The following is a 15,741-nucleotide window of genomic DNA, read 5'->3' as shown; positions in this document are numbered from 1 at the left end:
GTACGGAGCCCTGGGCACTCCTACCTCGACGCGGGGGTCTGGGTTTTCATGTAGCGGGTATGTGGAGGGGCCACCGGGGGAGTTGTTCAGCATCTGCGCATACGTGTGTCCAGCGCCCTGCCGACCCACAGGCCTCTGCGTCGGCTGCCTCAGAGGGCCGTGTTGCCATGCCGACGGCTGTCCGTTATTAAAGCAGACCGGGCGTGTGTTTCTCATTGTCATATCATGTTTTATTTCTGTTGTTAGACGGAAACATTTTCTCCCCTTCTCTCTTCACAAAAACTAAAAACTTAAAGAGTAAAATCCTAGCTTTTGTTTTGTTTTTTGATGCCAAGGGACATCACAAGTATCTCATAGATTTCTTTGTCGTATTTGGTGCCAGTGTCAGTCTATGAATGGAAAAATTTGCTTACATTTTCATGTCATAGTTAGCAATGAGCAGAGGTCTGCAGTTGTCTCTGCTTTAACTCAGATGCTCCACTTTGGTGATTAGTGCAAATGTGTTCCTGATTATGTATTCAATGCTCAACTCAAAGCTTAACTGAGCATTAATGTGCTGCGTTCTCCTTGATTTACAGTTTAAAACTTTTACTACTGTCTGAGCAGAGAACACATACTCCAGCACTGCTTTGTAATGTTGACTAACGCTGTCTGAATCTGAATTACATTCATCAGGAGTTCCATGTTTCCGCATTGCTGCAGGTTCACTCGTTCCTTTGCATATTGCCTCCAGCAATAATGTAAATATGTAAATATCTGCTTGCATTTACCACCCTCCTGGCTAGCATTCTCTTGCTCTTCACCCTGAGCAGTATGGAATATGAGCTGTGACAGTCGACAGCCCCCACGTAGCGTTCCTCTGTAATGGACCTGCCGGTTTCTCTTTTTCACAGATAGCTGATCGGCTTCCCTGGATTTCGCTGTGGACCTCGCTTCGTTTGGCCTGAAGATGGAAACGCTGGAGTCGGAGCTGACCTGCCCAATCTGTCTGGAGCTGTTCGAGGACCCTCTCCTTCTGCCCTGCGCCCACAGCCTGTGTTTCAGCTGCGCCCACCGCATCCTGGTCTCCCACTGCACGCCCAGCGAGCCCCTGGACTCCATCAGCGCCTTCCAGTGCCCCACCTGCCGTTATGTCATCACCCTCAGCCCGCGAGGCCTAGAGGGACTCAAGCGCAACGTCACCCTGCAGAACATCATCGACCGCTTCCAGAAGGCCTCCGTGAGCGGGCCCAACTCCCCCAGCGAGACCCGGCGGGAGCGCCCGGCCCCCGAGCCCCCCGCCATGACCGCGCCCGGAGAGAGGGTGCAGTGCCAGTTCTGCGAGCAGGAGCCGCCGCAGGACGCAGTGAAGACCTGCGTCACGTGCGAGGTGTCGTACTGCGAGGAGTGCCTGCGCGCCACGCACCCCAACAAGAAGCCCTTCACCGGCCACCGGCTCACCGAGCCGCTGCCCGACTCCCACCTGCGCGGCCTGCTGTGCCTGGAGCACGAGGACGAGAAGGTGAACATGTACTGCGTGACCGACGAGCAGCTCATCTGCGCCCTCTGCAAGCTGGTGGGCCGCCACCGGGACCACCAGGTCAGCGCACTCAGCGACCGCTACGACAAGCTGAAGGTGAGGGGGAGGGGGGTATCTGACCTGGGGGGGTACAGAGAGTGCTGGGGAGGGGGGGGGGGGTTAGTGTTGCCAACTGTCCTGTAAAATACTGAATCATTCCGTAACTGGGAAGACGGAAACGTGTTCTGAATAGAACTCATTAAGGATGTATTTTGTTGCCGCCTATCTTTGAGAACCCCCTCCTGCCAACTTACCTAAGCCCCCCTGGCCCATCTCGCGACCTACTCAACTGGGAGGGGGGGCAGAGTTTACTGCTTTCCTCATCACACTGGTGTCCATACTACCTGAGCTTTCCCACCAAATCTGAGCCTCCGTGTTTTCAGTGATTACAGCACGAGTGTGTCCTGCTTTTTTAGAGAAGTGCTTTGATGAGCAATTTAAGTAAAGTGGTACATAACCTGTTTCCATAAATTAATGTTGGAATGACTGTTTATAGGCTGCTTTTCTCAGCAGTTTGTGTCACTGTTCTGGCTGCTCATTTTTCTTCATTAGGAAAGATCACAATTCAGTGCTTTACTCCTTCCTGTGCGTATAATGTTAATCCGCTGACCATGTGCCGGATCTGTAGATAAGCAGTTATTTGCATTAATGAACTACTAATATTTAGTTGTCAAAGAAACATTAAAGCCATTTCCCATAAGCTTTGTTCGCACACCCCATGTTATGCATTTCAAATGAGGATTTGCCCTTATTTTATGTTTAGTTAAATTATAACCTTATTATAATTCTAGCATTTGCATTCATATGAACATAAATTATTTGTAAAGGTAAAAAAACTGGGCAGTTTTATGTTTTGTAGGGCAGTGGTGGTATTTCTTCTTTATAAAACAGGGGTATAGTGGTGGTTTCTCTGGGAGCTCCTGACCGTGTGCAGTTGTCACAGCTCTGTGATGTGAGATGAGTTCATCAGAGAGACAGGAGCGACACCTTCCAGATCAGCGCTTAACCCACATCCACATGAAAATCCTCCAGTCAAAGATCAGCCTGGACAGGCACTCACACTCACACTAACACGCACGGAGGCACACACACACTAACACACACACACGCTCACAAACATGCACGTACACACATGCGTCGACATTAGAAATCCAGTGCTGAAAGTACAAGAGACTGGAGTTATTTTGCTGGGACGTGATTGTGCTTGTCTTCAAAAGGGGCGTTCTGCACAGCCTCATTAATAACACTAAAAAGCCAGATTCTCAAGGTTTCTGGTTAAGCACTGTTAATTGCTTTCTCCGCATTGTTTTTAATTAATAAAATGTTAAATGAAACGCAGCTGGTGAGAGAGGTAAACATACTTTCTCTTCTCTCCAGTATCCCATGGCACAGCCAATCGTTATGCGGTTCTGCATGCAGAGCCAATCAGGTTCTTTTGAGCTCCCGACTGATCCAGCACAGTAGTTGTTCCACCAATCTCCAGAGACTGAATGCTGATTGGCAGTTAAGATGGAGCTCAGCTGTGCATGATGAGATGCTTTTCATATGGATATTACAGTTTAGACTGTACAGGGATGTGGTTGGAGGCGGAGAACAAATGTTACAACAGTGTTCCTGCTAAATCAATTTTATTATTTATGTATTTGTTGATTGTGAGCAAGTAGCAAGTTGTGGAAAGATGGCTGGCTTTCAGGCATTAATTGGCATTCATTTTACGATAAATCCTCCATTCATCCTGACTGCAATGCCCTTTGAACTTCACTGTAAACACTGGAATTAAGGTGTGTTAAGACTTTGCGTTTGTAATAGATGAAAAATAGAAAAACGTGTACAAGAGCAAACTCACAAGCTGCTCGCTGCATGGCTTGTTGTAAGTCAGACACGGTTCACATTTCATACAAAAGAAATCAGATGTCCATTTCCCTAACAATAGAAAATCAAAAATGAATGCTGATGGAGAGAGGGCGTTTTCGCCTCGGCTCTGAGCCTCCAGCTGTGAGACCCTGGTGTCTGAGATTGCTGTGCCGTGGGAAATTCAGCACAGAACGCCAGACTAAACCACTTTCTCCATGCACAGATCTGCTGGACGGTTTCCCCTCAGTCACGTGGCCATCATACGCAGGTCTCCTAGTTGGTTTCTCCTCTCATTGATCATGCAGTCATTGTGCACAGATCTCCTAGCTGGTTTCTCCTCTCATTGATCATGCAGTCATTGTGCACAGATCTCCTAGTTGGTTTCTCCTCTCATTGATCATGCAGTCATTGTGCACAGATCTCCTAGCTGGTTTCTCCTCTGTTTGATCATGTTCATCATGATCCCTTGGTGGGTTTCTCCTGGCTGGTTTCTCTGTGAGGGGAGAGAGCTCCACACCCTCTGGTTGGTCCCTGGGGCTTGTGCCCGGGTCTCTCCTTCCTGTCGGACGGCTGCCATTCACACTGCCTGATGCCCAGTGTCAGGATGATGTTCCGCGCTGTTCACTCTTCAGTGCAGTTCTGCAGTGCAGGCTTCTGGAGGAAAACGTGCGGCCGCAAATACACGCTTCATAACTGTCCTCCCTTTAATATTCACGCTTGTTTTGTGGTATTGGGACCGATGACACGGATGGAGGCTGGCCTTTGGCCTTCATGTCCATCAGGTCTAGCGGGACTAATTCCCCCCGACTCTTCATTACCAGACCTGTGGGTTTGATTAGGGTCCCGTTGGGGGGGAAACAGCATGAAGTACAGTGGTCATGCAACGTCTTTAGAGTCTGAGATACAGCCGTGGTATTCTAGAGGCAGTACAGACGTGCGCTGCATTAACAGAAAACTACAGTTATTCAGACTGAACACTGGTGGAAAAGCCAGCTTGGGTCCAGCCTTGTTTTAAGCTGGTCCAGCTGGTCTGAAGGTTTGGAGATGGGAAGGCTGGGAAGAAGATGGTTGAGACAGCAGCTGTGCTGTCAAGACCATGGGCAGTCTGAATTTGTCTGCTTGGTATACTGTCTGTCGAAGCCAATTGACCTCCGGTCATGGTTGAGTCACTCATAAGCTCCTACATGTGTGTGCAGAGGCACTAACTGCCCCAGTTCACCTCGACCCCAAAATACCTGAGGAACTGCAGCCATGACCTGTAAATAGTATGACTTATCTGTAGTACACTCATGAAAAACAGGGAAGGGAACATGGTGTTCTATTGGGTTGGTGATTTAAAAGTTTCTCTCTTTTTTGAATAACAATACTTGATCTAGCTGTTTTTCTTTCAAAGGGAGAACTGTGTTGCATTGACAATTGATAGAAAACCAATAAACCTTCATGCCAAATTAATTCAAGACTGTAGGGAAAATTCAAAGAAAGGAAAATATCAAGATTCCAGCCATATGGCAATTATTATCAAAATATCTATTGCATTGATTTGAGTCTGCGCTAAGTCAGAATATGGCAGTATGGACATGTCCGCTGTCCAAAATATACAGATGTATTGCAGTGATGGACCAGATTTTTAACAATAATAATTCCATATTGAGGATTATCGGAAAACAACACGAGGAAAAAACAGTGAGAAGGAAATGCTATGCAAAAAGAAAGATTCATGATTCCAGTCACTCAGGAAGATGGTACATTACCCGAAGCCCTGACCCCAATTTACTCATTCATCCATGCTTAACAGATGCTGAAAATGTATTACAAACATTAGAACGGTTCATTTATAAACACAAATAATTCATGCAGTACAAGTGCACTGCATGTAAGACAATCATCACTGTGTATTATTTAAGCACATTAATAAAACATACATTAGAATCCTACATTAAAGTCCAGATGACTTGGTTCTTGACATACATTGTGTGCATAATAAATAGCATAATCCCTGTAAGATAAGATGCTGCACTTGGGCTGGTTTGCATCCTGGCTTTAAGGCTTCTTTTGATGGCTTTGATCCGCAGAAGTTGCCTCTGCCCTCCCTCTTATCTGCTCCAGCTGCTCTCAGGAGGTCAGAGAGGACTGCACTTTAATGGCTTCTGCTGATGTTCCTCTGATTAAAACTGCAGACACCATGGCTGTCTGAGGTTTTTATATGCATTTCCAAACCTTTACCGTTAAAAAGGCCCTTTTAAGATTTTCAGTGTCAACAGTGCAGGGCAGGTGATGTCTTGTAGAAATATTTTTACATGAGGATTCATGAGAATGCACAAGGACCGTGTTGCTGATTTACACAGCCCGTTCCTATTTAATATGTTGAACATTTGCTGCTCTCGGCTAAATGCGTGTGGGCAGGAAGTATGGCCACTTCCTGCCCCCACGCAGTGCTTGGCCCTGATTGGTTACTTTCCTGCCCACACACGATGCTCTGCCCTGATTGGTTACTTCCCTGCCCACACATGTTGCTCTGCCATGATTGGTTGTTTCCCTGCCCACACAAGATGCTCTTCTGTGATTGGTTATCTCCCTGCCAACACAACATGCTCTTTCAATGATTGGTTATGTTCCTGCCCACACACGATGCTCTGCCATGATTGGTTGTTTACCGTGTGGTAGGTTACTAGCAGTTACCGCTGGCAAGGAAAGCTGTATGGAAAAGCCCAGAAGCAAAACCCCAGACCAGCATCGGCATTAACTAAAGAGAAACAAGAGGGGGATTGCTTTGTTCTGCAGAACAAATCCTCAACAGAGCATCGGTGTGGCCAAAAATGTGGAAAAATGGTAATTGCCACAAATACGCCTGCATTTGTAATCTAATTTTATTTAATCTAATCATTACCATGCTCAGAAATTTTAGCTGCAGTCAGACAGATATAAAACAGTAAGCTACTTTGTTTCACTTTAATGTGTCTGAAACCAGGATCTTTTCTCTCAGAAAACTGAATTTCTATTTCTGGAAATTGTGCTCTCACTCTATGCATCCAGAATAACGGGTAAATGAGTATTTTTTGGGGATTCAAATACTTTTCTGTGTGTAATTGACCTTGCCTGGAGCAACTGAGCCAACAAGAGGATTCCAATTTTTTGAGAGTATTTCATAGGTTCCAATACACCAGACAGAAATTCAGTAAAACGTAGAAAAATATTTGAAACAATGACATATTTGACCCAGGTCTGCAGGAAATATCAGATTGAGTGCTATGGCTAATGACATTACCCTCAATCCCTAAAGAAGTAGGTCTCTAGGTACTGTAGTCGGACTGCTGCTAAGCCTGCCAAGAGTCAGTTCCCGCCATTTTGAAGGACGCTTGAATCACTCAAATGGTGGAAATTAGTCCAGACTGGATAAACATTGGCTTCCTGTTCCTATGGCAGCCACACTGCTCTCCCTTAATGTCTATGCTGGAGGGATCTGGGTGAAATTAATTTGGGTAGAAAATCAACAAGCATTTGCACCACATGGGTCTGCACACAGCACACGTTGATTGTGATTAAGGACTTTAATGTAAACTGTAAGGCCATTGGGCGTTGTGACGCTGTTCAGATCTGTCTCAGCAGAGTACAGCGTTCTGGTTGATGGGTTACCCCAGTGTTCTGACCAGGAGATCTGAGTACGGCTTCAGTCTGTTGATTCATGTTCATGTAGATTGCACTGTGCTTGGTTGGGAGTGCTTAGTTAAACCTCAGGTTTAAGCTCCTTAGCCGCAGAACTGCATTGCAACTGTTGCAGCTAGTCTTTATTTCGCAGAATTAGATGGCTGCTCAAGTTCTGCAGTAATGCAGTTCTGTGGTCTAGAGGTTTCTGTGGCCTGGGGACTCACAAACTTCTAATTGAGTCACTGACGATGTAAAAACATTAACTGTGGTTTTCTCTGTGTGTAAACTATGTTACTTGTAAGGAGAGGCAGGGATGGAGAATCAAGGTTGAAAGATTAACAGGTCTTATTTGCTACAATGCTGTTACAGCTGTAAAGCCTAGCTCTGGCATGCTGACAGACAGTGCTGTGTAGTGAAACCTGGGTCTCCATGTTGCTCCTGGAACATGAGTATGTTTCTCACATTGGCCATTCACACTCTGTTCCTCCCTCAGAGAGCTGGCCAGGTCAATAGTGTCTGAGCTGGGAAGATGCCCCATCCACATGGCTGTAGAAGCCACCTGATTGGAGAATTTTTACTGTGTAAAAGTACGTAAATCTCAGTGTAAGAAATGTGAACAGAACATAGAAGCGAAAAGCAAAATGTGTATGTGTGTGTGTGTGTGTGTGTGTGTGTGCGTGTGTGGATCTGCATTTGCATGTGGGTCTGTCTGTGTGTGTGTGGATCTGTGTTTGCGTGTGGGTCTGTGTGTGTGTGTGTGTGTGTGTGTGTGTGTTATTCTTTGAAAGTCATTTCAGATTTATTCTATGGCTCATTTGAGCAGCTCGTATCATCAGTGTTTCTTCTGTTTTGAGAAATCCAGTGGTAAACATTGGGGTGCTTTAGTTCCAGTCCTTCTAAGAATTGTGTTGAGGTTGGTTGTGGCTCAGGTTCTGAGAGAGAGCTTTGAAATGTGGTTTCCCACCGGATTTGTATTTTCTTCTTCATTTTCTAGCTCTGCATCTAAACCGTGCTGCCCTCATAAAAAGATCCATTCCTCTCCCATGCTCACGTAGGCAGGACTAAAAGTGGGTCTGAACCTTGCCATCGGTCAAATCGGCTCGGCACAAACGGTAAACATCATCAGGGTTTATCGCACAGAACAGCTGTGCCAAATTAAGGGGTTTTGCCGGAGAGTGCAGAATGCAGCGTGACACTGAGCCCCAGGCGGGCTCCGGGGGAGGGGGGCAGATGTAAACGTGTCATATCCTGTGCTGGGTGATGTCGCTGTGTCATTGAGCCGCGCTGTGAGTGTCCTGACTGTCAGGTGCCTTCTGAAGTGCAGGTGGCTCGCGCTGTGGGACGCAGCAACACACTGAGTCCTGGGTCTGTGCCGCAGGAGTGAGTCAGCGTCACGTCTGTTTGGACACATCTTTATTCAGCCTGACAGTGTGACCGGAAGGTTCCGGCTAGAGAATACACACAAAGAGACAGAAAGATAAACAGAGTGAAGGCTTTGCCTGCAGAACTTAAAAGGGCATAATTATTGTACGTGGAGCACGTTTTGTCCAAACCTTGTACAGTATCACGGTGCGGTATAATGCCATGATCTTCACTGCGGTTCCCACGCTATCTCCACGCTGGTCAGGTGTACACTTTTTCATGTGCTGAAAATCTGTCCGGTTTTTATTTTAGTTTAGCAATCTGTAACCTATAAACCCAAAGGAATGCAAAGAGATCTGAAAATGAGAAATAGCTTGTAACTGGCAAGACAAACTAGGACAAGAGAAGTAAAGGCTTTTTCAACAGAAAACTTGCGGTGGAAAAGCTGAAAACAAAATTCTTGGACTGAAATTTCCCTCCGAAGGTCACACACCATATTGATTAACGACATTACGTACTTTATGTATCGTGTCACCACTTGTCTGAAATCCCCTAGGATATTTACAGCTTCAGTTTCTGCTCAAACCAAAATGTTCTGAAAGCATTATTTTCAGTTCCCATATCATAATGAAATAAATATCCATTTATATGAGGACCCTTCTTTTCCAAGAACTCTGTGAACATTGGAAACCCTCTTCAACCATTGAGTCCAGAACAGCTGGTTGCACTTTGGAGGATGTGTCCAAGACTGACCGCACATGCTACGCATTATTTAGCCATTGGTCAGTGAAAGGGGAAACAAATAGTTTTCTTACTTTGTGTGGAGAATACATATTTAAGTCTAAAAGACAGATATGTTTTCTTCAGAATTTAAGGAATCAGGTTAGAATACAGCACAGTGTCACTATCTGTACTGGATGTACCCATTCTTGTTTTCCAGAAAGACCCTTTCCATATGCACCACGTGTCTCGTGTGAATTGCATACAGTAGAGGGCTGTGGTTGTTGTCTGTACACGACTTTGTTCAGAGTCATAAAATAAAATGTCATAAAATACAGCTTGGGTACATAACAGAATTTCAAGCTTGGATGATAATGGGGTGGCCAGTTCACAACAAGAAAAGCCTGTAATTTTATTGCAAAATAGCTACAGGGAATAGCTTGCCAAAAAGCACTGGTGGAGCACTGACTGTGCAATAATAGTCTTCAGTACAGTTATTGTACTGCATTACTGGAACATTTGCAACAGACAAAAAGCATTTTTCATGGACTATTGACCGGCCATATTTCGATGTGAGCATATGTTTCCGAAGCCCCTGTCCTCTTTCTCATCTCAGAAAAATATTTTCATATAAGAAAAAAAGTATTGCAGCAATGCACTTGGTAACATACATACAAACCTAATAATGACCTCTGATTCGCAAACAGTGTGTGCTGAGTAGAAGGCACTGACCTGTGAGGTCAGAGTCAGGCAGTAATATAAAACAGCGCGTCGTGAAGGAACGCTTCATTTTGTAAATTACGGGTAGACATTTCTGCTTCAGAGAGCAATTCAGCAGGTGATTCTGTCACTCAGAGATGACAGGAAAGATCTTGGACTGAGATTGATACCAACACAGGGAATGTGCGTTAATGTTGTCCACATAGTGCACTGGCTTATGAATGAATGGAGATGCCCACTGCATATTTCCAAAACTAGGAGTAGTAGTCAATGGTTTCCTGAAATGTATCTAGTTCTGTGGTAGATCCCTTCTAGAACGTGTCTTTAAGAGAAAAATCTGAAAAGTATAGCTGAATTAAATACTACATTTACCCAAGAGGTACAGTAGTTATGAATTGTGAATATGATACCCGTGGTAAGATGACATGTTATAATGTGACGATGCATAATGAGTCATTATGATAGAATGGGTCCTTGAAGGATGCTGTAGAAATGACAGGGGGAGAAGGAAGAGCAGGGAACACCGGAGGGCATGCAAGCTCTAAAATCCTATTTATTTTTCTTTTCTGCGAAATAATGCAAAAATATTGCCAATAAGGGAAGACAGCTTGACTCAATTTGATTTCAAAATTTGCCAAGAACATTTTGCAAACATGTACTTAAACAAGCAGATATTTTTTGTGGGGCGACATGGCTCAGGCAGTAAGAGCAGTCGTCTGGCAGTCGGGGGGGTGCCGGTTCGATCCCCGCACGGGCTGTGTCGAAGTGTCCCTGAGCAAGACACCCAACCCCCAAATGCTCCTGACGAGCTGGTTGGCGCCTTGCATGGCAGCCAATTGCCGTTGGTGTGTGAATGTGTGAGTGTGTGTGTATGAATGGGTGAATGACAAGCAGCAGTGGTTCTGTGCTTTGGATAAAGGCGCTATATAAATGCCAACCATTTACCATTTTCTACTTGAGAGAAAAAATAAGATCTTAAGTTTTGCTGAATATTTACAGCACAGATGTTATAGCAGCTTGCATGAATGCAGTTTACCGAATAAATAAAAACGTCAAGTTTCTGCACACTCCGGGGTCTACTAAACGCTGTAGTTTAGTACATTCACATTGTCACAGCAGTTATTTAAAATACATTTTGATATCTCATTTTGTCTTATAATTTATTGTATACTTATGTACATTGTACATTTTATTGAATTGCCTTTACACCATACCTTTACACACCTGACTTCTCTTTTGTATGGTTATGTATGGTACATTATTGTCTTTGTTCTGTTTTATTTATATTAGTAAAGCACAATGAGCTGCACACATATTAATGGTAGTGCTGCTTGTATCAGTCTTTTGTTTCAGACCCACACATCTGAAAATAATATTACACATTCCCAGAAACAGATCTGTATAAGAAGTTGTGTGAATTGATTGTGTGTATGAATTAAGCTAAGAAAGCATTCAAAGAAATTAACAACAGAAGTTGTCCGGCTAGGTGTTTATATTCCAGTGGCTGTGTAGTGTTTGTTGGAAAGGCAGCCAAGAGGATGAACCCGCAGGAGTGGGACACTCAGACACACTGAGACACACATACATTCAGACACACACAGACACCCGCTGTGTTTTTGTCATTACGTTCATTGAAAGAATGCCAGAAGGGTCAAGTGCTAAAACTCCCATTTGAAGTCCGGCAAAGAAGCGCATTCCTTCAAAGAGGAACAGATGCTCACGCTGCGATCGCGGAGTGTTCCTTCTTCGGAAGTCCGTTTCCGACGCTGCCGTCTTGCCTGACTCGGAAGAACTGGTGTATTTTTAGCGCGTCGTTCGTTTCTCGGAGGTTCCTTTATTGGAATGGCGGTTAACCTGCACTCCCCAGAGAATATGAGGTCTGACTCTTACAACGGGAAAAGGAAGCACACAATATACTGCGCATACAACATCACACGGGAGGGATGCAATGCTCACATGCTTCATAAACTTTCATTTCAACCTCTGTCAGTCCAGCATCGTTTCTTAATGATTCAGCCTGATTCAGGAAATAATAAATGTCATTAAAAAAGTTAATGGGAACAAATGCAATTTCGTAGCACATTCTACAATACAGATCATCAGATGCATTGTATTATGGAGTTTTATCAACAGTGAAGTTCTGACATGGTTGGGAATCTGCCTTTTGAAATAAAATAAATAAAAATATTTTAAAAATTACATGAGTGATAAATTCAAAATGTATCACTTACCTTATTCATATTTAAATGTGCATGTATCCATGTAAACAGGTAAACAGTATTAATATTTATAATCTGAGATTAAAGATGAAAAATGCCAGGCAGTGTTTTTATTTTTATTTGAGTTCTGCCGGTATGAGTGGGGATGGGTTGGCGTATGTTTAAACATTCTGCATTATTGAATTACTGCACCAGTTGTCATGGTACTGGTATCATGGGACTAGAAGGAACTCTTTTCAAGCCAGGGAATGGGAATATTTTGTGCTTCTATAAAAACTCAAATATTGAAAAGTAACACAACAAGATTCACAAAGAGAGCAATGATATTTGTTATTCATAGAATGACAAATGTTGTTGCAGTATTTATCAGGTGGGGTGAATTCAGGTAATTTGGGGCACTTTCTGTAATATAGAGTCTGCCTCACCACCAGTTTTTAAAACTCTAAAAATGTTTTAAAAACTGGTGGTGAATTCTGCATCTTATCCATCCTTCTGAAAAACTTGAATGTATAATGTTAAAATGTTAACATCAGGGTTAGTAACATTTTAGGGTGAGTTGAAATTTCAGATTGCAAGCCTATTTATTTTTCTTTGCTTGTGCCTTAGCTCCTTAGCTCTGGTAAAGAACATGTTGGCACAATATTCGAGTGACATTTATTTACAAGCACTCTAATATTCGTCATATTATTTTTATTTGTGCTTTTTTAATGTCCCAAATTACCATACACATAAATGTAATTTGGGACAGTCTCAAAATTATAAAATTATAAAAACATTATTGTCAAAACTTATTTCTTGTTGCATTAATAGGTGATACTTTGATATACATAAGACGTGCTGTATCATGCATGATATTTTTAGTATCTTGAGAAATAACAGGCCCAAGTGCTACATCCCTGTACTTATTGTACACTGTCTCTTGCCTACTTCCTGGGTGACTGTAGCCTTGCCCACTTCAATGAGGTCGCATTATAAATGTTATGTGATCATTATCACTTAGTTTACATGCAAGGTCTTTGAGATGAAAATGCTGAATGACAATTTTTAGTTCAAACTAAAATTTATAAATTATAAAACTAAAAACATACTGGATTATTTGTTTTTAATTTGCTGTATTTAGCAGTGCTTTTGTCACTGGCTTGCATGGGTTATCACATTTAAAAATACTTTACAAACTGAGATAATGAGTAAGAATAAAAAGATATTCATTCCTGTTCATTCCATTAATCAGGGATGAAATTAACCAAATATTATATTAAATACTAAAATAATTTCCTCTTAAGACCTGGCAGAAGGTTTTTAATGTTTGACTCAGTATAAGTCTTGTTGAATGTGCCGTGTAGTGGCAGTTTCAGCGAAGAAGGATGTCAGGTTCTTCCGATTAAGTGCAGAGATGCCTGTCCCCAACAGGAGGTAAAATGAATTGCTGGATCTCAGGATAATATGTGACTTTGCTTATTACTAACGAGTGCAAAAGTGCAAAAGAGTAAATCAATTTGTCTGTATTTTCACGTCAAAAATAACTTTTAAAATAACTGTTTTCAGCCTTTACCTGAGAAATTAAGAGAGTTCAATTAAATTTAGAAGTTAACAGAGCGTGAAAAGTTTCAGTTTCTGTTTTGAGACATAATCATGCTCTAACTCTGACGCGACTGATGTGTTCAAAATGGTGGCCTTTAGAATCCAGTGGCAGTGGCTCATGATGCTAAAAATTAACGCCGGAATGTGTCCGCTGTGAAAATGAGCTAAAGTGGAATTCTACAGAAAGCAGTCAAGCTTTATCCAATCAGCTTCTTTTTTTTGTTCAGGACATTTTTATGTTTGGATGTCATGAGCTCAAAGTCTTACCCACAAAGGAGGAGGCTCAAGCCCCTGTTTGTAATTGCTTTCACTTTGATTCGTTTTCCCTTAAGTAGCTCCTATCTCAGTTTCCCCCCATAAGCCTTAAATGAAATGGGACCTACTCAACTGAATATCGCATTAAGCCAGTAACTAGGGATGAGTCATTATGCTGAGCTAACTGTGTTTGAAAATATATACTTGTAAGGAGAGATGTCTTTGTGATTTTTTTGTTCTTTATTCTCCTACAGTTCATGAACCACAGATAACCCATGCTGGGATTACTGTGTCATTAGTGAAGGAGAATGTGCAGGGGATTTTGCCGTACGAGTTGATAACTGACATTAATGAAGTTGCAAACAAGAGCCCTTTTATATTTGCATTTTATGTGTCTGAGATGTTTGAGAATGATATAATGTCTGTGCATTAGAAAATTGTATTGCTTTCTCCACAAAATTTCTTAAAGCCCACAAATGTTTTATTTGTGGCAACCTCCCTGAATAAATCAAACGATTATGCCGTAATTGACTAAACAGGATATAAAATAATATTAAATCTTTAATATTTCAAGTACTTGCTGTCTGTTCATTTTAATACAGATACTGATGTCATTTTAGATCAGCAATTTACCCTTCCATATCGAACTCACTGGAGTGAGACTAAATGAAAACACTCAAAATTCAACGCACAGCGCCTAAGCGCACACACTCGCTCTAACGGCTTTTGTCACCAATATTCGCATGAATAAATGATGCTGTGAGCTGGCAGTTAGGAAGTGCACACATCCAAAAATGGCAGTATGAAGCGCTGTGAGCTTAGAGAATGTGTGAGCCCCTAAAGCTTGGACCCCCTGTCCTGCTCTATATAAAAGCATGAGCATAAACCTTTTCTACCACACCTGCCTCATCGCAGTATGAATGGAGAGCCTGTTCCTCTCCTGTCTGACAGCTGTGAAATATGCCGGGCTGTGAAGAACACTGTGTCCGGATGTTGAGGTGTATCAAGGGCACAATGATGGAGCAGCAGGTTTTTATAGCCTCCGCCTTTTATAGGCCCTGCAGAGCATGATGGTTCTCATGATGTATCAGGTGTATTTCTGGTCGAAGGTTAAAAAAAGCAGAATTTGTGATATTAAAATATTTACATTTCAGATTGTATGAGTGCGTGTGTGGATAGGGGGTGCCTCTGTGTGTAAAAGATGTTGGTTCTGCTTGCCCATGCTGAAACAAAAGAACACTAGTTTCTTTTCTTGCATTAAAGTTTCTCTGCTGAGCACAATAGATGTTTGCTGAACTGGATATTCAGTTCTTGTCAATTCAGTATTCTGTTTAAACACCCAGGCTCTATGGCACTTCAGGGTGTGAAATTTTAAAATTTGCTGTGACTAAGATGTTTTGTCTTTAGAAGAAGTGGCCTGAGAAGTGGCTAGTTTCTGACTTGCCCTCATTGCCTGGGCAGATGCACAGCCACATAGCTGCACTTGACCTTAACTAGTGGCAGTTCATCTCAGTCATATTTAGAAAGTAAAACAATAAAATAATACGATGTTTTTACATAGTTGGTGTTTTCCCCAAAAAGCTTCACTGTGGTTAAAATAAAAATTCTCAGAATGTGTTTATGAAACTATTGTGAAATTGTTGTCACATGTTTACTAGCCTTCTCTCAGTAAGACCCACATTATGGCGACCTCCTAATTAATTTCTGGGTCAAGGGGGTGCAGTAAGCATTGTGTCACCACCCTGCCATCTGAGAAGGATCACCATCATTACATCTGAGGAGGATCTCCAGTTTAGCTCCACAGGCTTAGCTGAGCTACGGGATTAA

The 15,741-nt window shown here is 42.7% G+C and overlaps 1 protein-coding gene across 4 annotated transcripts in view; it reads left to right on the top strand.

Moving 5' to 3' along the window:
* The window catches only part of mid1 (midline 1), a 99,114-nt gene that overhangs the window by 68,594 nt on the left and 14,779 nt on the right, over positions 1–15,741 (top strand). For all 4 annotated transcript variants that reach the window (XM_061227123.1, XM_061227124.1, XM_061227122.1 and 1 more), the window contains exon 2: positions 894–1,615. In XM_061227123.1, the coding sequence (XP_061083107.1) occupies positions 950–1,615 (666 nt within the window). In that variant the 5' untranslated portion in view covers positions 894–949. The remainder of the gene's footprint in view (positions 1–893; positions 1,616–15,741) is intronic.

The sequence above is a fragment of the Conger conger genome, chromosome 17, assembly GCF_963514075.1.
Source record: "Conger conger chromosome 17, fConCon1.1, whole genome shotgun sequence".
NCBI lineage: Eukaryota > Metazoa > Chordata > Actinopteri > Anguilliformes > Congridae > Conger > Conger conger.
The sequence above is the reverse complement of the archived record's forward strand: the minus strand, read 5'-3'. Positions and strand labels throughout refer to the sequence as shown.